Genomic DNA, 25649 nt, shown 5'->3' on the forward strand with positions numbered 1-25649 from the left:
AAGTCCCTCCTCCCTACCTTTTATCTTAGCTTGCTGGACACACATTCCTCATTCCTGAAGAAGGGCTTATGCCCGAAACGTCGATTCTCCTGTTCCCTGGATGCTGCCTGACCTGCTGCGCTGTTCCAGCAACACATTTTCAGCTCTGATCTCCAGCATCTGCAGACCTCACTTTCTCCCCTAATTACATTTATGCAAACAACAAAAACACATAATTCATGAAAGGTTTTTCTCCTTACTAGATTGAACTTAATGTCTCACCTTGTTTTGAATTCTCATTTCTTGAACTATGTGGTACATGACTGTCATTAGGGAAGATTTGCAAGGTGTCCTCATTGCAAAGGTATAGTTGTATTGCAGGGATATTTTTACTCAGTGCGTGTGTGAAATTTATTAATTTTTGATTTTTGAAATCAGCCTGAAATTTGTGGACGTGTTCTTAAGGATAGTTAAGAGGTAACTTATTAATTTAATGATTTGGAGGTGCCGGTGTTGGACTGGGGTGTACAATGTTAAAAATTACATAACACCAGATTATCATCCAACAGGTTTATTTGGAAGCACTAGCTCCTTCATCAGGTGGCTGTGGAGTCCACAATGAAGGAGCAGTGCTCCGAAAGCTAGTGCTTCCAAATAAAGGTGATGGCATGTTGGCTCAGTGGTTAGCACTGCTGCCTCACAAGGATTTGGGTTTGATTCCCGCCCTGAGCTACTGTGTGTGTGGAGTTTGCGCATTCTCCCTGTGTCTGCGTGTGTTTCTTCCGGGTGCTCCGGTTTCCTCCCATAATCCAAAGATGTGCAGGTCAGGTGAATTGGTCGTGCTAAATTGTCCATAGTGTTCAGGATAAATGTAGGGGAATGGGTCTGGGTGAGTTACTCTTCAGAGGGTCAGTGTGGACTTGTTAGGCCGAAGGGCCTGTTTCCACACTGTAGGTAATCTAATCTGAACCTGTTGAACAATAACCTGGTGTTGTGTGATTTTTAACTATTGATTTAATGATGTTCTTAGGTGGCAATAAATATTAATAATTCCATATGCTTAGGTTATATGATCTTACATTTTTATATGAAGCAGTGATAGAATATCATGAGCATATCTGGTAATGCTTCCTTGTCTGGGTCAGCAGGTTCAAGCCCTTTGCAGAAAGCAAGCATGTAACTTAAGCTGACACAAATCTTTTTGTTACATATTTTCATGTATTTTTCAGTGTTCAATATGTAGAACTGCATAGAATAGAATTATATAGAATTTACAACACTGAGAAAAGCAGGTAATTTGGCCCAAAATAGTCCATAACAGTGTCCATGCTCCACCAGAACATCCTCCTATCCTACTTCATCTTTCACCATCTGCATGTCCTTCTACTTGTTTCTCCCATTTATGTATCTAGTTTCTCCTTAAATGTGTATACATTCTTCCAACCTTCCTAAGCTTGCTCATGTCGTGATGTTTGCATTAGAGTGTATCCTAAGGTTTTGAACTACCTATCAGATCAGATTTCCGAATTTTGATTTGAATTTGAATTGTCTTTAACATTGACTCGAAATGTTCGTGTTGGATTAACTGCTGGATTCCTTTCCCTCTATTAGAACCTGTGTTTGTCGATGCCCAGATCATTCCTGATGGCACAGACCCAAATGATGCAAAATTATACTTTTTCCTACGGGAGAAAGTGACTGATGATAATGGCAATACTAAGCAAATTCTCTCCAGGATTGCCAGAATATGTCCTGTAAGTAAATCTTTCAACCAGTGATTCCATGATTTCTTCAGTATATATCACATGGGCAGCAAACATGTTGAATAGATGAAGCTTGGCTTGTTTAACAAAACTGATAATTTGAAGCAGATTTTATTTTACAATTAGAATGAATACCTCACTCACTGTGTGAATCTCAAGACTGAATTTAGAGAAGCAATTTCTGCCATTTCCATGTCTTGAACCAAGTCATCTTGTTTTCCAAGGGTCACAATTAAATAATGACCCTTTAGCAAAATTTCAAGGAGCCCAGGCCAATTGTCTTGGACCAGGAGAGAAATAATACTTGGGTAATTTGGCTGGGACTGCTGCAGTGTTAAAAATGTTTTTTTTTATTTTAAGCTTTTAAATGTTCTGTTTTCCCTGCCTTTAAATTATCATTCTGTACTCACAAAGGTGGTCCTTCTATTTTCAATTCAATCACTAATGCACTGCAGACTTAGACATGAGGGAATGTTCTAACCAGTCCCTGGGGGAGGGTCCAAAATCAATTGCGATTCTGCTAAGGTGAAAGATTCTGGTAGTATTGATGTTGGCAGACGAATGGATGTTTTGAGGTTCTTGGTTGTGTAGCTAGGAGTTTATCTCATTTCCTTCACATTATGGCTTTGCTGTTTTGTCTTGTGTTTAGCAATCAGAGAGGGAGAGACATATTTTTAACTGAATGTGCAAGACTGTCTGTGCACAAAATTGGTTAGTGATAAGGTAAAGTCACTGTAGTTCAACCAAACTGCAAGGTTACTCTCTCATTCAAGAGACATACTGATGGTGATTTAACGTGAGGGTCATCATGACACAGGTAAAGGAAGAGGTTGAGAAGGAGAGTCCTTCATGGTAACTTCAGCCAGTAGAGAAATTGAACCCATGCTGTTGGCATCATTCTGCATTACAAACCAGCTATCCACCCAACTGAGCCCCTATTTGACATAGTGATCAGGTACAGGAGGTGGTGGTAGGGAAGGCTGTTTGTGTGACTGGAGTCCAGTGTCCAGTCACATGCCACAGGGATCTGTGAATCTTTTATTGTTCATGATATATATAAATGGCATTGATGAGAATGTGTTTGCAGATAACACCAGAGATTGGTTCAGTAGTTAATGATGAGGAAGAAGGTCTTAGGTACATGTTGAATATGTCGACAGATTGGTCAGAGGGGCAAATCGGTGACTGTTGGAATTTAACCATAAAAAGTATAAGGTGATGCACAGTGGAAGAAGTGACTAGACAATGAAATACTCAGTGAATGCCTGGATACTTAGAAATTCAGAGGAACAGATGATCTTAGAATGCTTGTACACAGATCCCTAAAGGTGTGGGACAGAACAGAAAGATGATTAAGAAGGCATTCCGGATGCTTGCCTTTATCACGTGTGGGTAGATTACAAAAGCAGAGGTGTTATGTTGGAGCTGTACAAAACTTTGGTTAGACCACAGCTCGTGAACTATGCATAGTTCTGGTCACCATAACTATAGTAGGATGTGATTGCACTGGAGGGGATGCAAGGGAGATTCACCTGGACATTGCTTTACTTGAAGCAGTTTAGCAATGAAGGGAACCTGGATAGGATACGATTGTTTTCTTTTGAGCAGAGGAGGCTTTGGGAGGACCTGTTAAAGCTGTACAAGATTGTGAGTAGCATGGATAGGGAGCAGCTGTTCCCCTTAATTGAAGGGTCAATAATGAGGCGTGCATAACTTTAAGGTGAAGGGTAGGAGGTTTAGAGGGGGTTTGAGGAAAATATTATTCCACCCAGAGAGTGGTGGGAATCTGGAATGGACTGGCCAGGAAGATAATTGAGGTGGGAAACCTAACAAACTTTTAAAAAGTACTTGGATGAGCCTTTTAGTGTCATCACATTCAAGGTTATGGCCCAAGTGTTCGGAAATAAGATTAGAAGACGAATTTCTTTTGAGGAGAGGGGATGGTTCATCAACAAACCCTGACCTTCCTCCTGTAATCAATCTCTATAGCCACACGAGATCAATGCCATTTTTTGAATGCCATCTGTTCCTTTGAAGTGTTGTCTGAATTTCCCTTACCACACTTTAGGTGCAACTCTATATGGTTCCTCTCTAGACCCAGTTTAACCTACACAGGATTCTTTTAGTCAGCCACTGTATGTAATGTTTTAGATATCCTTTGGTTCTTATTTTCTTTATTTTAAAAAAAACATATTTTGTCATTAAAGGCTCAATATATCGCTAAATAATATTGTGATCCATTGTCAGAACACATTTTTGTGCATTAAGTTGCCAAAATATGATTGAAGTATGATATATTCCTGTTATATATGTCTGATTGTAATATCCCTGCACATATATGAATAGTCTAATGTAACCTTTACACCAATTCTGGCATCATATCATGTAACGTAGCATTCGGCATTCACGAGACAGCAGAATAACTTTCAGTTGCTTTTTCTATCCTGCCCATTCATGTTATGTTCATGATGAAGGGGAAAGTTCAGCTCTGTTGAGTCTGAATAGCCACAAATGTGTTTGTCAAATTTAATTCCTTCACATTCCGTGTCTTTTCATGATAATGCACACTAAGGAGGCTAAACAGAGTATTCCCATTCCTGCTGAAGAGCTTATGCTTGAAACGTCAACTCTCCTGCTCCTTGGATGCTGCCTGACTGGCTGTGCTTTATCAGCACTGCACCTTTTGATGGGTAAACAGAGTAGATAGGAGAAACGTCTCTTTGATGAAAAGGCAAGAACTATAGGAGGTGAACAACAAAAGACCCAAAAGTGACATGAGGAAAATCTTTTTGTGCAGACAGCGGGTGAGATTTGGATTGTGCAGCCTATGATTGCGTGGGAGGTAGACTCGGTCATGAATTTCAAAAATGAATTGGATTATTATCTAAAGACAAAACATTACAAGGTTACAGGAAAAAGGCAGAAGTATGGGATCAGCAGTGCACCAGCATGGACAAAACAGGCTGAATGGACTCCATCTGAAGTGTAACCACTCCATGATTCAGTGATTCATGTACTCACTTATTGGAAAACATTAATGATCAGGATAATAACTGTGCCTCTTCTTATGAATTATAAACTGCACACAATACAGAGCTGTACCCAGGTACTGTATAACATTAGTTAATCAAGTGTTTAGAAAAAAAAGTGAACCATACATTTATAGAGCACTTAGTGTAACATCATAGTAATTAAACTTATGAACTCAATTTCAACATCTATCAAAAGAGTACAGTCATTGTAAGGCTTAGCCAGTGCGGATGTAGAAACCTCGCTCATTCATGAGGATTTATTCAAACTCAGTAAGCTAGTGAATAAGAGCTATTCAATGAACATTATTTACAATAAGTTGAGAAGCTATTTGATAAAGTTCTGCACATGAAACTTTGGAAGAAATTGAACTTTTATGAAATTAATGGCAAATTGAAAGTCAATCAGCTGATGCAAAACAAGATGTAATGTTAAATGACAAGATATTCTGTCTGGGAACTGTGAGTGAAGAAGTTCTGCAGAATTCCATTGCAACTCTCATGATTGCATTATTCATAAATAATTTGGGACTGAGCAATATATGGAAGTGTAACAATATATAGTATAGAAAATATATGGAAATAATATCATATATAATATTGAAACATAGAAATAGGAGCAGGCCCATTGGTTCTCCAAGCCTGTTCCACCATTCAATAAAATTGTGTTTGGTCATCCAGTTCAATACCTTGTCCCCACTTTCACCCTATATTCTTTGATCCCTTTAGCCATAAGAATTATATCTATCTTTTCTTGAAAACAATCAATGTTTTCACATCAACCACCTCTTTGAGGAAGACACTTCCACAGGCTCACCACTCACTCAATGAAGAAAATGCTTCCCATCTCAGCCCTAAATGGCCTACCCCATATCCTTTGATGGTGATCCCCCGTTCTGGACTCCCCACTCCTCACTCCTCAGGACTATCCTTCCTGCATTTACTTTGTCTAGTCCCATTAGAATTTTCAGGTTTCAATGTGATCCCCCTCACCCACCATCATTCTTTTCAACTCCAGTGAAAACAGTCTTAACCAATCCAGTATGTTACCATACGTTAGTCCTGCCATCCCAGTAGCCTTCCTCAGATAAGGAGACAAAAACTGCATACAATATAGAATATATCACGTTAAGCTATCACATGACAAAGAGAGGACAGGTGGATAAAATTCACTAAACCTGTACCAGTTAAGTAGTTGGTTTGAAGAATGATATTTGGATTTAATGAAGGCAAATTTAAATAAATACATCTTGGAACAGGAAACAGCAGACATTTGTACAAAATAGCAAGCTTTAATTTGCATTAAAAACATGGCAAGTATGTAAAATCATGTAAATTCAAATTTCAACGTCAGAACTGAGTATCATCCATTTTATGAATATTGTGCACACAAACAAGAGTCTGTCTTAGCAAAAGTGGAAAAAATTAGTTTGGGTGTAATTATTGGTCATTCACTGACATTTTCTTGTCCTTTTAAACCTGGTGAGAGCACAACTAATCAAATAATAAGAGAACATGCTGTAAGTTAATTGGCTTAATGTTTTAGGCCAATGACATTCATCAGGATGTTATCTGTTAATTGTACTTCCCTTGCCACAGATTGTGCCAGTGCTGCTGAGTATTCCAGCATTTTCTGTTTTTATTTGAGATTTCCAGCATCTGCAGGTTTTTGCTTTTAAATTACATTTACTTAAATATTATTTACGTCCTGAACACTTTTAACTGAAGAACATATGATCCAAGCCTTCAAAATCTTGACTCCCATCAATCAGAAATCGAATGAATCCTTTTGACATTGATTTCCACAGCAGAAATTGGGAACATGGGTTCTGCTGCTTTGATTGTGTTGGCAATACGTGTTAACATCCATACATGTGACTGACAATGTGATGATCAAATAATCTGTTTTTGTAATGTTAGCCAAGGGATAGATATTGTAAGGGCTTGAGGATCATTTTCCTGGTCTTCTCTGAGTGGTGCCACCTTCAGCAGGCAGATGGGATCTCAGTTTATCATGTCTTGCAAACAGAAGTACCTCTGACAATGCAGCATCCCTGCTCAGTTCTATTCTGGAAAATCAAGTTTGAGTTTTTGTACTCAAGCCCAGGCATGAGACTTATGCTCAAAAACATGTCCTTCAAAAGCTGCCAACTGAGTCACAGCTGACAAAGCTGACTTGGTGAAATAGTGTCAAATAAAGTGTGAATCGATATAGATTGTGACAATTAAGCGGTCCATGACATGGAGAGAAAGAAGCTGTTGACATCTTTTTCGAGGATTTGAGATTTCTGGTGAGGAGAGTCAAATTAATTGGAAGGAACTGTTGAAAGATATGGACTTGAAGGACTAAATCTTTTTCTGTCTCCTCTTCTATTGTCCAGTGCATTCTTCTTTAAATATTAGGTCAGATTCACAAATCAAAACGAAAAATGCATCTCAAAATGTAGGCCGAAATTCAAAGCTTTGGTGCCCAGAACTTCCATGTTACTTGATAGTTTTGAACTTGTGTTCATAATTTTCTTTACAAGAAAGATTGAATTAGAGTATACATCATTAAATAAAAAAGAGTGTTTTCAAAAGAATATGTGGAAGATCAGTTTTCAAATTTTGTTTGAGGAAACCACGCAAAGTCAGCTCACTCCTCCAATAACTGCAACAGTTTGGCACTCCTGCAATATAAACAGTGTGGAGTTCTTGCAAAAACATTGTCCCTGGGTTTGACTCTGTGTGATGTGGGTGGGGTTGGAATGAGTTAAAATCAGGCCTTTGAGTGCTGTGTTAAATATGGATCTTTTTGCTTGTCCAGAGGAGTTGTATGACCTTCAAATAGTGCCAAGACAGAAAAAAATGACCTGGAAGCCACAGAAGATGCATATTTTAATGGAGATTCGTTGTTTTAAAAAAAATTCTACCAGGCAGTCTTGGATAAAACCAGAGATCCCCAAGGAGTCTCATAGACTGATGGTCCTTTCGTTCAAGTTAGGAATGTTATATGCATGCAAAATACCTCATAACCATCTAAGGCATCATAAAGGGGGTTTTATGACACAAAGTTATGAGTTTGCAAAATCAACAGAGAATGAGAAAATAGAAGAATTTATTACATTCCAAACACTTAACCAGTCTTTTGCTACTCTGCAGAGGCAGGTGAAAAATAAACCAAAGAAAGCAAGATGTCATAAAATCAATGATTAAAATGTAAGTTTAAATTTTTTGACATTGTACCAGTGAAGATAGTTAGCACAAATAGACTGCTAGCCAATCAACCCATTTTTCACCACCAATTATTTTGACCATTATGAGTTTCTCAAAAGGACACATTAAAATTACAAATACAGCAAGAAACCATTCTGATAATTACATTGTATAAATTTTAATTTTTATAAAGTCTTCAATGCAGTTTAAAATCATTATCTTAGCATACTGGGAAATCATGAAGGTAATGATTCCATGTAAATGCTGAGAACACTCAGTTCTACTTCTCACAACCTGCCTGAACCTTTCCACTGGCTCTGGGCTGCAAATGGATTATCCAACAACGAGGGTTGAGTCTTCCCATATTTTCACTAAGTATCGTTTTTGTTAGGTTTCAGAGTGGGGAGCTCTCTGTGAGCCCGAGCAAGTTTTCTCGTGCTGTCATCCTACTTTCTCCTCATTAACTACTTACCATGCCGCGATAGTAACCCTCTCGTCAGATGCCAGCCTGATTCTGCCACTTGACCTAGCCAGAAGTATGTGCACTGGTGCCATATTTTAAAGGCTGTTGCCCTCCCAGTCGAGTTTTGGCAGTCTGGAGATGACCTGCATGGTTTCCATAATTTGCCTCGGACACAACGGACACAGGGATAGTGATGCCTTTCTTTGTGAGACAGGGACTTGGAGGTGGACAGGGTGGTGCAGAATAGGGATGTCCTCTTCTCTCAGGATTGGCACAGGAGGCCACGACACCGACAAACTGATCTGAGGTCGCCACTTGGATCAGTACAGTCTCCAAGGTTCAACCAGACACCCAACCGGTCAGGAAGAAGTTCAGTCACCTGCTGCACTCCATGAGGGTAGATGCTCACCAGTTTCTCTCTGCTACCTCACACTGACTCTGACTCTGCTACCTACCCATCTCAAACCAAGGCTCATGCTTGACCACTCTCACTCACTACTATTTGCAGCATCTAGCCTCAAATCACTCTCACTTAGCACAGCCCCTCACCCTACTAACCCTGCACAGCCTCTGTGCTGTCCACTCACTCATTCACTCAGGACTCCTCTCCACCTTGCCCCACCTGTGCCAGCCACTTTCACCCCACTCAATCCCTTCCATTACAGGAGATAACAGCCCATAATAGGGCTGAAGATGTCAGGATGGGAACTGTGGACATACTGAAACCAAACAAGTAGTGTCATCCATTGTTGTGCTACTCAGCCATGGCACCTCCTGTAAATGTATTGTTCACATGCCACAACATCCAACTCTTGGTCATGGCACTTTCTCTCTTCTGCCTATTGCACGATGTTTGCAGTAGCCAAGTTTCAGGGATCTGCCCCACAGGACATTCCCCTCCTCCAGCTCTGAGGAAAGGAGCATGGATGCCTCCATTGAAGCCAAAACAGCATAAAATTTTGGAACAGAAATTAGGCCATTCAGCCCATTGAGTCTGCTCTGCCATTCAATCATGGCTGATAGTTTCTCAACCCCATTCTCCCGCTTTCTCCCTGTAACCCTTGATTCCCTTGACAATCAAGAACCTATCTACCTCCACCTTACATATACTCAATGACCTGGCCTCCACATCCTTCTGCGGCAATGAATTCCATAGACTCACTACTCTCTGCCTGAAGAAGTTTCTCTTTTCTAAAGGGTCTTCCATTTACTTTAAGGCTGTGCTCTTTGGTCTTAGTGTCTCCTACTAATAGAAATATTTTCCCCACGTCCAGTCTGTCCAGGCCATGCAGCATTCTGTAAATTTCAATTAGATTCCCCCCTCATCCTTGTAAACTCCATTGAGTATAGACCTAGAGTCCTCAAAGGTTCCTCATATGTTAAGCCTTTCATTCCTAGGATCACTCTTGTGATCCCCCTCTGGGCCCACTCCAGGGCCAGTACATCCTTTCTGATATATGGGGCCCAAAATTGCTCACAATACTCTAAATGTGGTCTGAGCAGAGCTTTATAAAGCCTTAGAGGTACATTCTTTTTATATTCTAAACATAATTGCCAACATTGTATTTGTGTTCCTAACTACCGACTCAACTTGCAAGTTTACATTGAGAGAATCCTGGACCAGGTCGCCCAAGTCCCTTTGCACTTCAGATTTCTGAATTTTGTCCCCTTTTAGAAAATAGTCTATGTCTCTATTTTTCCTACCAGAGTGCATGACTTCACATTTTGCTGCATTGTATTCCATCTGCCACTTCTTTGTCCCTCTCCTAACCTATCTAAATCCTTCTGTGGCCTCCCTGCCTTCTCAGTACTACCCATCTCTCCACTTATTTTTATATCATTTGCAAACTTAGCCAAAATGCCCTCAGTTCCTTCATCCATATCATTAATGTATAAAATGAAAAGTTGTGATCCCAACACTGAGCGTTGTGGAAAGCTACTTGTCACCAGCTGCCTTCCTGAGAAGGACCCTTTTATCCCCACTTTCTGCTTTCTGCCAGACAGCCAATCTGCTATCCACCCTAGTATGTTGCCTCTAATGCCATGGAATGTTATCTTACTTAGCAGCCTCCCATGCGGCACCTTGTCAAAGGCCTTCTGGGAGTCCAGGTTGATATATCCATTGGGCTCTCCTTGTTCTAACCCACTTGTTACATCTTCAAAGAATTCTAGTAGATTTGTCAGACCTCCCCTTGATGAAACCAAGCTGACTTTGCCCTACTTTACCATGCACCTCCAGCATTTAGTAATATCATCCTTCACAATGGACTCCAAATCTTACCAACAACCAGTGTCAAGCTAATCAGCCTGTAATTTCCTGTCTTTTGCCTTATTCCCTTCTTAAACAGGGGAATTACATTCATGATATTTCAGTCCTCTGGGACCTTCCCTGACTCCAGTGATTCCTGAAAGATCACCACCAATGCCTCCACTATCTCTTCAGCTATCTCCTTCAGAAGTCTGGGGAGTAGTCCATCTGGTCCAGGTGATTTATCCACCTTCAGACCTTTCCGTTTTTCTAGTACCTTCTCCTGGGTGACTGCCATCATACTCACCTCTGTTACTGGCTGTCTTGAATTTTTGGGATATTACTCATGTCTTCCACCGTGAAGACTAATGCAAAGTACTTATTCAGTGCCTCTACCTTTTTTTGTTATTACTATTTCTCCAGTGTCATTCTCCAAAGCCCAATATCCACTACTGCCTCTCTTTTGCCCTTTATATACCTAAAGAAACTCTTTCAATCTACTTTTATATTACTGGCTAGCTTGCCCTCATATTCAATTTTCCCCCTCCTTTTTCTTTGTTGTCCTCTATTGGTCTTTGGAGGCTTCCCAATCCTCTGGCTTCCCACTGCCCTTTGCCTCATTATATGCTTTCTGTTTTACTTCTATGCTGTCCCTAACTTCCCTTACCAGCCATGGTTGCCATATCTTTCCTTTAGTATGTTACATTTTCCTCGGGATGAATCTTTGCTGTGTCTCCGGAATTACCCCCAGAGACTCCTGCCATTACGAGGCCCCTGCTAGGCCCCTTTCCCGGTCAATCATGATCATCTCACCTCTGTGGTTGCCTTTATTCAACTGTAATACCATTATGTCCAATTCCGTTTTCTCCCTCTCAAACTGCAGAGCAAGTTCTATTATATTATGATCACTATCTCCTAAGGGTTTCTTCATCTTAAGCTCTATTATCAATCTGCCTCATTGCACAGCACTAATCTAGTATTGCCTGTTCCCCAGTAGGCTTCACCACAAGCTGCTCCAAAAATCCATCTCATAGACATTCCACAAATTCCTTTTCTTGCGATTCACTACCAACCTGATTTTCCTAGTCTACCTGCATATTGAAATCTGTAGTGATTACTGTAACCTTGCCTTTCTCACATGCCTTTTCTATCTCCTAGTGTATCTTGTATGCCAAATTCTGACTACTGTTTGGAGGCCTATACATAACTCTCACTATGGTTTTCTTTAACCTTTGCAGTTTCTCAACTCTACCCACACAGATTCTACATCATCTGACCCGTACTTTGTTTCTTGTGATTGATATAATTTCATTCCTTACTAACAAGGCAACATCATCCCCTCTGCCTGTCTTTTTGATAGGATGTACATCCTTGCATATTCAGCTCCCCTGCCTGACCACCTTGCAACCACATCTCCATAGTGCCCACCACATCAGAGCTGCCAATTGTGATCTGCACCACAAGCTGGTTCACCTTATTTTGTGCACTGCATGCAATCAGTTGCAACACCTTCTGTCCTGTATGTATCGTCCCTTTTCTCATTGTTGTTCATTTATCCAGTGTGTTTGAAGTTTGATTCCTAACCCTTTCCAAACACTCTGTTCCATTTTGCATGCTGGAGACTTTAATAACCTCTCCTGAGTTCTCTTTTCTTTTAATCTTTTTTTGTACTTTTCCATGCAGTTGAATCCACCCCCACAGATGTCAACCTGCTGCTTTGATTCCCATTGGTTATTATACTTCTTGGAGTATTATACTCTATTATACTTCCCTTCACTCCCCCACTCTTTAGTCTAAAGTCCTTTTTACCCTTTTCACTAGAACATTGGTCCCAGCTCAGTTCAGGTGGAGACTGTCCCAGCATTCCAATACTAATGCCAATGCCCCAAGAAAAGGAATTCTGTTTTCCCACACCACTTTTTTAGCCACATGTTTATTTCCCTTATTCTCGCGACCCAATGCCAGGCTGCCTCCTGCACTCACACTAGCTCAGATACTGACCCCTCAGTGAGTTATTTCCTAGATTAGAGTTGGGGGGCGCCTGCTGGTAAGCACTTCACTGCCACGTCTCCGCAGTTGATTGAGGAAGAAACACTTTGGGCCGTTGGCACTGCCAGAGAGCAGGTACCAGCTCAGGGCCAGGCAGGAGGGGTCACCATGGTGTCAGCAGTCAGGGTCTTCATCAACATCTTCAGTCAGACTCAGGAGCAGCAGGCAGGTTTGCCAGGAGCACTGGGCAGCTCAGCAGCAATGGGGTTGGAATCCTGTGCCCAGGTTGGCAGCTGCCATGGAGAGCCAGGTCTATGTTTCAGAGTCTGCTGGATAGGTGCACAGACGTTCACCCCATTACTCTAACCAATTGTACATAACATTAATGGGGAGGAGGACTGTTCCTCTCACAAGGAGACAGGGAATGCTGGTAGAGTTAGTATTGGAATCAGCTTTTATTATCGTGCACTTAAGTACAGAAATACATGAGTGCAGTGAAAAGTGTACAAAGTCGCCATTTCTTAGGTAGGAAGTACAGAATCTTAGGTATAAATTAGAAAAATAAAATTAAAAGTTCAGCTTTACAGTCCTTCCAAAGCAGAGAAAGAGAGGAAGGAAAAAAATAAAAGCAGACAATTCTGCGCTGGACTTCACCTGGAGGCCAGGAGCCCCTCAACTCACTACCACAGATACCGTCCGAGGACTGGGGGGAAGTAGAAAGGAAACAATTACATGAAAAAAGGGAAAATAATGTAAAAAATGGACGGAGCGGAGGAGTTCTGGCTCAGGAGCCCTATTCTGCTGCCTCTTTGGATAAATACATACCCAGTCAATGGAGGAATCTCTCTCTCACACACACATACACACACTCTTCCCTCCCCAGGGATCTCCTCTCAGGATATTAAGGAGGTGGCCAGGCTTTCCTGCTCCTGCCTGCCTGCCATCCTGAGCCTGTCCGAGCTCATGTTAAAGAGAGTGCACTTGCCTTTGGGGCAGGCTATACTCGGTATTTCTGGACTCTCAAGACAAAAATGCCCCTGACATCTCCCAACAGATATCTACAGGGCCAATAGGCTCCCTCCACCCTGCTGCCGAACTTGGGATTGCTCTGAGACATGGTGAGTGGAAAGAATGAAGAAGATGTCCATGAGGTCAGGGAGAGATGTCACTGTAAATAAGCTTTCACACTTGTGAATATGTGTTCTTTTTCACCATCAGCTGAGGGGGTGTGAGTCTCTGTCTAACTGCAACTGCAATGTTGAAGGTACAGAGTCCACCCATCAATAGTGCTACATTATAATCAATGGTCCAAGGTGTGAAATGAGTAGCTCCAGCACCATATCCAGGTAGTGGGTAGTTGTCAGGTGACTGAAGCTTTTGCAACTATGTTCATCTTTCCAGATCAGCAAAAACTGCTATTGTATCACAGATGTTCATGGGATTTACTTGTTATCTTGCATGATTTGGTTAGGAGGGCTTGGGGCAAGGATTTGTTCTGCACTCCTGCAGACAGTCAGTTAATGCCTCCGGTTCACACAGCACGTATGTATCTCTGGTGTATTTCAGCTTCAGTGATTAGGTGTCTGTGCAATGCTGATACCCTTTGAAAGTCTCCCATTACTTGAAATTGATGCGCTCTCTCTCTCACAGAATGAAGCACTTCAGAGCCCCCTCTGACTTTGTGCACTTGTTATTTATAGTATGATGGACAATAACAGCACTTGCTCCTCCAGCAATGAGTCTTGGGCTCCACCTTACTGTCTTGGTGAATTCCCCAAAATAAACACCCCCTTCCTGGTAGCCCTGCCCATTAATCACACTGGCTGTGCATTTCCTCAAGACCCCACGCAAGTCGTCTATCAAAATTTTCACCTATCCACTTTACATAGCCAGCCCCATTAAATAAACATGGCACATCTGATAGAGCACTGAGTCCCATGAAAGCCAGATTGCTGCTTATGGAAATTAACCCCAACTCCCACATGACCTGTTTTCCATCCATGCTCCATCATCCCCTCCCTTTATTTGCCCACCTTTAGCACTGTCATCCCTTCTACACCCCAGCATTCTGACTTCAATCCCCACACTTATATTCCCCAGCCTCACTGGCCCAGCAGTGGCCCTTTGACTAGCATGTTGCCTAGCTTCGTGTCTGCACTAAAGTGCAAGGGAAGGCAAGGCTTCATGAGGCTTTAAGGTGCAGCTGAGGAGATACAGTGCTAAAATGCAAGGCAAGGCAAGGCAATGGCAAGGGAAGGAAGGCAAGATAGGGATGCTGTCAGATTCCAGGTAAGAAAGTGAGCAAGCAAGCAACCCTGGGATGTGGCCTTGTCCAATCTGTGTGCTGGTTATCTGTCCTTGCACACAAAGTGTCTGCGCAGCAACATTCCAATGAGAAGAGCTGGAGAACTCCAAGCTACATGTGTAAAGTGACAAAGTGTACTATAAGTGGTTCGGAGATGTGTCATGATGGTGTGGAGAGGCAGGCACATGTTGGATGCCACTGTTTCAGATTATATGGATGTGCAGCTGATTCCCATTGATTTTGATGCCATTTGTCAAAGATGGAAGTCGAGAGGAGCATGCTGGTGTCACTAGTTACCCGCTTGAGTTTTCATAGTGGGTATTCTCAGCATCTAGTTTCCATTTTGTAGATGGGAGAATGCAGCAGTGCATATTAATGAAGTGAGATTCAGTCACAATGAGGGTCATAATGAGCAATAATTCCTATTAATAGGCTTCTTGCTGTTTCCTAGTGTGAAATTGGAGGGGTTAAGAGAAGATTATCTTCAATCCAAGGTAATAGCCTGCTTGATAGGAATTTCTAAATACTAAAGGCAACTTAAAAGAGCTCAAATGTTCTATACTACAACTTCAATTAAAGTGATCACACACAATTTTAACATATTGACAAACAGATGTTCAAAGTATTTTTAAAACCACCTGAATTCTATTTAGCCAATGCAGTTTTGATGTTGTGCTAACAATGTTATAACTGTGAGCCATAAGCCATGGAACAAGTGTAAAATCCATTTTTCCTCTCACAGATGTTTTAATGGCCTCCTTCATTTTGCAGTTACTATAAATGTCTTTTATTGTCTAGAATGACATAGGAGGTCAGCGCAGTCTTGTCAACAAATGGACAACATTCCTAAAGGCGCGATTGGTGTGTTCAGTGATAGATGATGATGGCACTGAAACTCACTTTGATGAATTACGTAAGTAAAAGATATTGTAACTCTATTTTACATATTGTGTGCTTTATTATTAAATCTATTATGCTGGACTATACCTTCTTATAGGTGTTCCTCAACAATAGTGGGTGGCACGGTGGCACAGTGGTTAGCACTGCTGCCTCACAGCGCCAGAGACCCGGGTTCAATTCCCGCCTCAGGCGACTGACTGTGTGGAGTTTGCACGTTCTCCCCGTGTCTGCGTGGGTTTCCTCCGGGTGCTCCGGTTTCCTCCCACAATCCAAAAGATGTGCAGGTCAGGTGAATTGGCCATGCTAAATTGCCCGTAGTGTTAGGTTAGGGGTAAATGTAGGGGTAGGGGTATGGGTGGGTTGCGCTTCGGCGGGGCGGTGTGGACTTGTTGGGCCGAAGGGCCTGTTTCCACACTGTAAGTAATCTAATATTACTTGCCTTTGTTACAAGTGTCAAATATTTCTTGCATAATGTGCCGTCTGGTGGTATAACTGCTGTAAGGAAACTCCAGCAAGAGTTACGATCTGATCTACTGAGTGGAGATACTTTTCCCATTACTATTGTTACATCACCCTTCACAGTCACAGCTTTTTGTCCTCTTTTTTTCCATTCTGCCTGCCCTTTGAAATGTTGCAACACTGGAGTATTTATTTTCCAACTATGGTTACTTTATAGTCATTTCCCTAAAATGATGTTTAAACCAAAACCATTTATCTCTTTGTTGCTACTTTATCTATCTTATAAAGAAGACTTTTAGAATTTCAATGTATTCAGAAAATGAGTCTTTAATCTTTTTTTACGGTTGTATTGATCTTATTTGTATCTGCTTCATGAATGAAGCTCATATCCTGTACCCCAGTTCCTGTTTTTCTTTAGCTACAAGGTGATGTTTTTAACCTTGCACTGAGCAGGCATCACAACCTTCAAGATTCCAATTCCCCTGATTAGGCTTTACCATGTCACTACCACATTCTTTTGCACTCTCCCCAACTGCAATATGGTGCGATGGTCAGTTTGCACGGCACTCTGCAATTCTCGTTCGCATCCGTATTGCAAGCAAATGTCTTGCACCCGTTGATCAATGTGAAGGACAGAATTTCCTCCATCACTAAATCTCCAAACCTGCCTGATGAAGGGCTTTTGCCCGAAACATCGACTCTCCTGCTCCTCGATGCTGCCTGACCTGCTGTGCTTTTCCAACTATCCCAACTATCCCAATAATCTTTTATTCCCTTACCTAATGAGAATCTAACTACTTCTGCCTTAAAAATTCTCATTGATCTGCATTCACTGCCATATGAGACAGAAAGTTCTGAAGTTGCACAACCCTGTGAGAGAAAAATTAGTTTCCTCATCTCTGCCAAAAAGTGTGGCTCCTAATTTTAACACAGTGTCTCCTCCAAGCCAGTCAATCTTCAATCCAGGCTAATATGTTCCCCTGGACACCACAAGCTTCTATGTTTCACAATATCATCGATATGGCCCCTTATCAGTTCAATTCCAATGGCAGGATTTCTCAGCAAATTTCAGGACTATCCTGTCAGGCTCAAACAGGAAGGTGAGGGAGGTGGAGGTGCAGATGCCTACAATATGAGAAGAACAATAACATATCTGTGATTTTACCCACATTTCCCATTTATAGGCCAGCAGATAGGTAGCTGTTTAATTAAGAACATGGGATGATCGGCTGTCAAAGCTAGAGGGCCAATTGTGTAGACATGACACTAACATTACAAGCAGGGCTACATGATTCAGCAGAGAGAGCTGGAAGGAAATAGATATTCTAATCTAGTGGGAAGAGTATATGTGCATAGATTAAGCTTTAAATAAAGAGTTCTTGCAGCAAGTTCCAGGGTCCAGCTGCATTATTTTGGGAGGTCAAACAGATTAGGGCTCCAAACATACAGCACAACAAACAGGAGACCCTCCAGCACGTAAGAACGAACAGGATGTCTTTCATGGTAAGTCACAGATAAGGTGCCCCAAGATGGTGACTCTATGTGCAAGCTCTTTAGATCTAAAGCTTGAAAAGCCAGGTATCGGGGCAGCGTGTGTCCACAGCTGAAGACAGACAAAGAAGGAAGGCAGTCACCCTTTCCTCTATACCTGTCTGGCGTTTGAGGCCAGCCAAGGACCAATCCAAAATCCAAACTTTCTCATTGTTAGAAATCTTGTTAACTTGCATTTTAGATTTCGGTTTTGAAAGGCTGTTAAATTTGGATGATGGCAATTATTAACTGAAGAAAAATCCTTCTATTACTGTTAAAATCAGAGCAAAAGATCTGGGGTTTTTTTTCAGTACAAATGTAAAGATTTTCACCTTTGGTAAAATGCACTGCAGCCCTTCAAGTTTAATAACAGGAGCCTTGTGTTTTGTGAAGAAACAATCCACCTATTCAGATCCTTTCCTTCCATTTCAGTCGGAAGATTTATCATTTTGGAACACTAGAGAATCCCTGATGGGAATGTTTTCAAAATCAACAAATGACTAATAATTGCATTTTTTTTCTCTCAGAGGATGTATTTTTATTAGAAACAGAATATCCCAAAAGCCTCCTTGTCTATGGACTGTTCACCTCTTCAAGGTAATGCTTAGTTCAATGTCTTTAGTCTCACTTCCTTTTACTTTGATTTTATCCTGAAGGGGCTTTTATTGCATTTTCATTTAAAAGCAATTATACCATGATGTTAAACACATTAAAGTGATCACTAACAATGTATTTTTATTACAAGATAATTTATGTGCCTGTAGCTGACCAGAACAGACTTCTTTTTCAAAATGAAAATTAGTTGTCTTCTGAATTGCGTTTTTTGATGTTGAACAAAATAGTTAAGAGTTACATGCAGTGTTAACCAATACTCAATCATATTCTTTATTCATGAATAAATGTGATCTTCAGATAAATATTTGCATTTATGTTCTGTTCAGTTGTGAATGGTGGTGGACAATTCAATAACTAACAGAAGGAGGAGGCTCATCCTTAATGATGGAAAACCCAATACATTAGTGCAAAAGACAAGGCTGAAGCAATTATAGTCATAGAGTCATAGAGTCATAGAGATGAGCAGCACGGAAACAGACCCTTCAGTCCAACTTGTCCATGCTGACCAGATATCCTAACCCAATCTAGTCCCATTTTCCAGCACTTGGCCCATATCCCTCCAAACCCTTCCTATTCATATACCCATCCAGATGCCTTTTAAGTGCTGAAATTCTACCAGCTTCCACCACTTCCTATGGCAGATTATTCCATATAAACACCACTCTCTGTGTGAAAAAGTTGCCCCTTAGGTACCTTTTATATCTTTCCCCTCTCATCCTAAACCTATGCCCTCCAGTTCTGGGCTCTCCCACCCCAGGGAAAAGACCTTGTCTATTTTATCCTATCCATGCCCCTCATGATTTTGTAAACCTCTATAAGGTCACCCCTCAGCCTCCGACGCTCCAGGGAAAACAGCTCCAGCCTATTCAACCTCTCCCTATATTTCAAATCCTCCAACCCTGGCAACATCCTTGTAAATGTTTTCTGAACCCTTTCAAGTTTCATTTTCAGCCAGAGTGCTAAGTGAATACGAACTCTTGGCCAGAGGTTCCAGTATCACAGATGCCAGTCTTCTACTAATTTCATTCACTCCATGTGATATCAAGAAATGTCTGAAGGCATTGGATGCTGCAATGGCAATGGCCTCTAAAAGCATTTCTTCTGGTATTATTGAAAAGATATGCTCTAGAATTGGTAACACCCTAACTTACGCTGCTGCAGTACAGCTGTAACATTGATATCTACCTGACAATGCAGAAAATAGCCCAAATAGATCCCACAAATGCAGTCTGAACAATTATTCTCGATCAGCATGCTCTTGATTCTCAAAAAACTGATGGGAGGCGTTGGTAACACTATATCGCAAAACACTTAATCACCAAAGATCTGCTCACAAATGCTCAATTTGGGTTCCCAACAGCCCACTCAACTCCTGACTCCATTAGAGCCTTTGTCCAAACATGGATTAAAGAGCTAAGTTGAAGAGGTGAGGTGAAGAGAACTGCCCTTTGACATCAATGCAACATTTCATCGCAAGTGGCATCAATCAAAAAAAATTAAGGCATTGTGCATCAGGAGAAAATTCTCCATTAGATGGCTCACACCTGGCACAATGGGAGAGGATTATTGGATTATTTGAGGTCAGTCATCTCAGGTCCAGAATATCATCACAATATTTCTCTGGTTAGCTTCCTAGGCCCAATCATCAACAGTTGCTTCATAAATGACTTTCCCTCAAACATAAGGTCTGAAGTAGATTGTTCACTGATGATTGCATAATGTTCTGCACCATTTGCGATTCCTCAAATAATGAATCAGTCTATGCCAAGACCTGGAAAACCTTCAGATTTGGGCTGATAAATGACAAGGAACAATAACGCTACACATTACCAAGCGAAGACCATCGTCAACATGAGAGAATCTAACTATTGCCATTTGATGTTCAAGGCATTACCATGATTGAATACCGCAGTATTAGCATTCTGTAGATCATCAGTAACCAAAACTGAACCAAACAAGCCATATAGACACTGGCTGCAAGGACAGGCTAAGAATTCTGATTCATCTCCTGACATTTACAAGCTTGTTTACCAGCTACAAGGCACAAGTCAGTGGTGTAATGGAATAGTCTGCATTTGCCTGAATAAGTGCACCTTCAACAACAACTAAGAAGCTTGAACCAGTAAGAACAAAGCAGCCTATTTATTTGGCACTACATCCACCACCGAAGACATCACTTTCTCCCTGAGCAGCAAACTCTTAGTCAGGTGTACAATCTACAAGATGCACTAAGTTACTGTACTGCAATAAGTCACCAAGGTGACAGCAACTTTCAAATTCATGGCCTTTGACACCTGGAAGAACAAGGGCATAAGACAAATGGGAACACCACCATCATCATGTTCCCCTCCAAATCACACAATTCTGAATTATTTGAACGTAGGAACAGGAATATATCGTTTAACTCCTCAAGCTTGTTCCATCATGCAATGAGATCATTAGTGATCTGTGGCCCAACTCCATATACCTTCATTTGGCCCATATCCCCTAATGCTTGCAACAGGACTTGAACCTGCAATCTACTGATACCACCCAATTAATATGGAAGTCAGACACCTTGTTATCGTTCCTTGTTGTCGCAAGGTCAAAATCTTGGAACTCATTTGCTGATATCACTGTGTTGTGTTGGCACCACATGATTAAAGAAAACAGCTCACAACCACCTTCTCAATGACAATTCTTCTTCTTCTTAAGTCGTCTGTCCGAAGGCATACCCATTGCTCTGATCTCTACCATGGATAAGGCAAGGAGAGAGCTCTTAAATTTATCCTAGCCAGGAAGGGGATCAAACGCCATATACAGTCTGATCCACACTGGCAGTCCAGCCAACTGAACTAACCGCACCTCTCTCAATGAGTCCAAGTTTCTGTGGCAGCATACAGACTTACTTGCATGTTATCATCTATTGTCACTTGACTGATCTGGAATTGCTTTAACTCTTACCCCTTGCTGTTGGTGTATGTTGGAAGGACTTACATGTCGGTACTCATCCCATTTAGCTGCATTATGCATGCCTTTCTTAGCTTCTACCTCAAGGCAGGGACACTATCCACTGTGATACAAGACCACCCAAGAACAATTGGAATTGGGCAACAAATTGCCATCACTGCTGACATTCTATGAAAGACAAGAAATGATCTCAACCTTGTAGAATGAGTGTTGTTACATTATTGGCATTGATTGTTAATTTATGGTCCAAATATAATACTGCCAGTACAGGTTAATGATGCTTTTATTCATTCATGTATCAAAAGATAACACAACCAATAAATGTTTTCATTTCTGATAAGTTCAGAGAAAACTTTGTTTTAATTTGAATAATGTAATTTTTGTCTCTTAATTCTCATTTTCTTCACAAAGTGTAAGATTTTAATATTTGATGATATTCTTTGTCTCTATTGATATGTGGTACTGAATAAATGCTAGCCAATAAAAATTATATAATCCCTTCTTTTATAATATTCATCACCATTAATTTGGCGTTTCTCCTTCTTCCCATAGCTCAATATTTAAAGGCTCAGCTGTGTGTGTTTATAACATGCTTGACATTCACACTGTGTTCAATGGACCATTTGCTCACAAGGAAGGACCAAATCATCAATATGTTCCATACCAAGGCAGGATTCCATATCCAAGGCCTGGCACAGTGAGTAATAGAGATCTCTGCTACGAAGACCTGGCTTACAAACTAATGCATTCAATTTTAGAAATTACTTATTCATATGTTGAATTAGGCAGCAAAAGGCCTCAGCAATTTATAAAGGCTTTATTGTAAATCCACAATGTAATAGAAACATCAATTTCCCTTCCCAGTCCAGAAGCAGACACCCTCTGGATAAACTCAACCCTTAAATATGAAAATCCAATGAATTTCACTCATTCTCAACTCTGGCCTGAACTGTCTGAGCTTTAAAGCGATCTATATTTGTAACTCTGACATAGGTCACTGAACCACAAGCCAAGTACTTGCAAACATAACCTAGATTGGCATTTTTGTGCAGCACAGAGGGAGTGCTGCACTGCCGCAAATGCTACTGGCTGGGTGAAATGGCTGAAATGTTGAATCCTTTCACTTTTAACTTGTTACCAGATTTTAAAAACAGGATAATGATTGACAGCTAAAATATTAGAAAATATTAATAATTTAGCAATTTCCCAAATATAGGATTAGCTTTTTGGTACTAGTAAAAGTGTTGAAAAGTTAGTACACCCTTAAAAACTTGGTTATACTTCATTCAACAAGGTTGAACCTCTGTTCAAGATCTTTTAAAGCTACACTGACAGCATAATATCGAATATAGAACAATACAGGGCATGAACATGCCCTTCAGCACACAATGTTGTGCTGAGTATAACACCAAATGAAACTAATTCCTTCTGCTTGCCCTTGGTCCTTATATATTCCTTGCATATTCATGTGCTTAGGCAAAACTTTTCCTGCTCCTCTGCATGCTGCCTGACCTGCTGTCCTTTTCCAGCACCACTCTGATCTAAACTCTCTATTCATGTGCTTATCTAAGAGGCCCTTAAATGCCCTTATCATAACTGCCTTCACCACCACTGCTGGCAGTGCGTTCTAGATTCCTACCACCTTTGAATTAAAAACTTGTCCCTCACGTCTCCTTTGAACTTTCACCCTCTGACCTTAAATGTATTACACATTTCAACTCTGGAAAAATGGTCCTGACCATCATGTATGGTGACTATGTATGCATCTCATAATTTTATAAATTTCTATTAAATCTCCCCTCAGTCTCTGCCATTCAAGAGAAAACAACCTGAGTTTTTCTAGCCTCTCCTTAAAGCTGATACCCTGTAATCCAGGCAGCATCCTGGTAAACCTCTTCTGCCTCCTTTCCAAAGCCTCCAAATCCTTCCTGTAATGTGGTGACCATAACTGAATACTCGAAGTGTAGTCAAACCAAAGTCTTATAAAGCTGCAAAATGACATCCTGACTCTTGTACTCAAATCCACATCTAATAAAGGCAAGCATGCTAATTGCTTCTTTACCCCCCTATCTACTTGAGCAGCCACTTTCAGGAAGCTATGGATTTGAACCCAAGATCCTTCTGTACATAAGCATGGAAGTTCTTATCAACTCCATATATTTCATTCATTGGAGAGTGTGGAGAAATTGGGGTGTGGAGAGACCTGATATGAACCTGCTAGTAAAATCACTGGCAGCAACTCCTAGTCTTCCACACTATTCACACATGGGAATAAAGGACTGTTCCACCTGCCAATAAGGTTATGGCTAATTTTGGATGTGGCCTCATTTCCACTTTATCCTTAAGAATTTTGTCTACCTCAGTCAGCCTTGAATAAATTTAAAGACCCATTATCTCTACCTCCACTACCTCTGGAGAAAGCAATTTTGAGTAACGAACCTTTAGAGAACACAAACTCCAGATCTCTGTCTAAAAAGAAATACTTCTTATTTTTAAACAATATCCCCTGGTTTTCATCCTCCCCACAAGAGGAAACATGCCCCAAGTGTCCACCCTATCCAGTCCCCTCAAAATATCACATGTTTCAATGAGATAACAATTCATTATTCTAAACTCCTATGGGAACAGACCTTTACTCATACAGTCAGAGACTTAAACAGCATGGAAACAGATTCTTCAGTCCAACTCAGCCACATTTGATCTAGTCCCATTTGCCAGCATTTGTCCCTTATTCATCTAAAACCTTCCTATTCATATCCCCATCCAGATGTTTTTTAAATGTTGTAATTGTACCAGTCTCCACCACTTCTTCTGGCAGCTCATTCCATACAAGCACCCATCTCTGTGTGAAAAGGTTGGCCCTCAAGTCCCTCTTAAGTCTTTCCCCCTCACCCTAAACTTATGCCCATTAGTTTTGAACTCCCCCACCCCAGGGAAAAGACTTTGTCTATTTGCCCTATCCATGCCCCTCATGATTTTATAAAACTCTATAAGATCATTCCTCAGCCTCTGATGCTCCAGGGAAAATAGCCCCAGGTATTTAGCTCAAACCCTCCAATCCCTGAAATATCCTTGTAAATCTTTTCTGCACCCTTTCAAGTTTAACACCGTCTTTATTATAGCATGAAGACCAGAATTGAACACAGTATTCTAAAAGTGGCCTCACCAATATCCTCAAAAGCCACAATATGTCATCCCAACTCCTGTATTCAAACTTTCTTCTTAAATAAACCTTCAATCTTAGGATTCAGTCAAGTAAACCTTCTGTCAACTGCGTCTTTTTCACATTAGGAAGCCAGAATTGTGCACATTGCTCTAGATGTGATCACATGAATGTCCTGTACAGCTGCAGCAAAACTCCACTACTTTTACACTTCATGGACAGTCTCCAGAGATTGCTGTCAGTGTCAGTAGATTAGTGGAGATGAATACTGACCGTTCCATTATCAGAAACTTTGCCAAGTCCAGACATTAGTTTTCTTGGTGTCTATTGCTGATCAGATTAAAGCTAAAATGGCAGGCATTATCTAGCACACAAAGTTTTCAAAAGCCCAAACTGAACATTCTCAATTTATTTACAACTAAATAAATGCATGAAATCTTTTTTCCTTTGAACTTTAAATCAATCCTTAGTACTTAACTCTGATAATATCAGCAATCTCAGAAATTTCAAAATTCATTCAAGTGCTTACTGAATATTGCTCTTGACAAAAAAAAGGATGCATTAAGAACGGAATATTAGGGCTGAGAACATTATGTATTCAACTAAGCTAATCCATCCTTGGCAGTTGTTTTTAATAATGTGTTTTAAACAGTTATTCAGCAGGAATTTTAAATTCTACAGATGTATGCAGATTAAATACATAATTTTTTTTCTAGTGTTCGGGTCCAATAATAATTAGTAGATTCAAGTTTGATAGGTAATTGACACAGTCTGAATCAAGTAGAGTCAAAATACTCATACGTATCCATTTCCTTCAGCTGGTGTGTGAACATGCATTCCTAAAACTACTCATTAACATAGTATTCCATTAACTGCTATCCAATATCTAAATGTTGCTAAAGGTATTTTTTTTTGTTTTGCCTAACAAACAGAAATATTTCAGGTCTTAAAAGTTACAATATATAAGCAATGTTGTAAACTAGTGAATGTGAGATGTCATTCTGCTTGTCTCTGCCTATAGGAGGAATGTAAATGTAGAAAAGTCAACCAGAAGCTGCTCAA

At 40.7% G+C, this 25649-nt stretch overlaps 1 protein-coding gene across 2 annotated transcripts in view; it reads left to right on the forward strand.

The window, feature by feature from the left end:
- sema3c (sema domain, immunoglobulin domain (Ig), short basic domain, secreted, (semaphorin) 3C) overlaps positions 1–25649 on the forward strand; it is a 165315-nt gene that overhangs the window by 100884 nt on the left and 38782 nt on the right. For both annotated transcript variants that reach the window (XM_043713776.1, XM_043713775.1), the window contains exons 8-11: positions 1591–1733; positions 15770–15884; positions 18388–18457; positions 21977–22121. In XM_043713776.1, coding sequence (XP_043569711.1) covers positions 1591–1733; positions 15770–15884; positions 18388–18457; positions 21977–22121 — 473 coding nt within the window. The remainder of the gene's footprint in view (positions 1–1590; positions 1734–15769; positions 15885–18387; positions 18458–21976; positions 22122–25649) is intronic.

The sequence above is a fragment of the Chiloscyllium plagiosum genome, chromosome 23 (genome assembly GCF_004010195.1).
Source record: "Chiloscyllium plagiosum isolate BGI_BamShark_2017 chromosome 23, ASM401019v2, whole genome shotgun sequence".
Lineage (NCBI taxonomy): Eukaryota > Metazoa > Chordata > Chondrichthyes > Orectolobiformes > Hemiscylliidae > Chiloscyllium > Chiloscyllium plagiosum.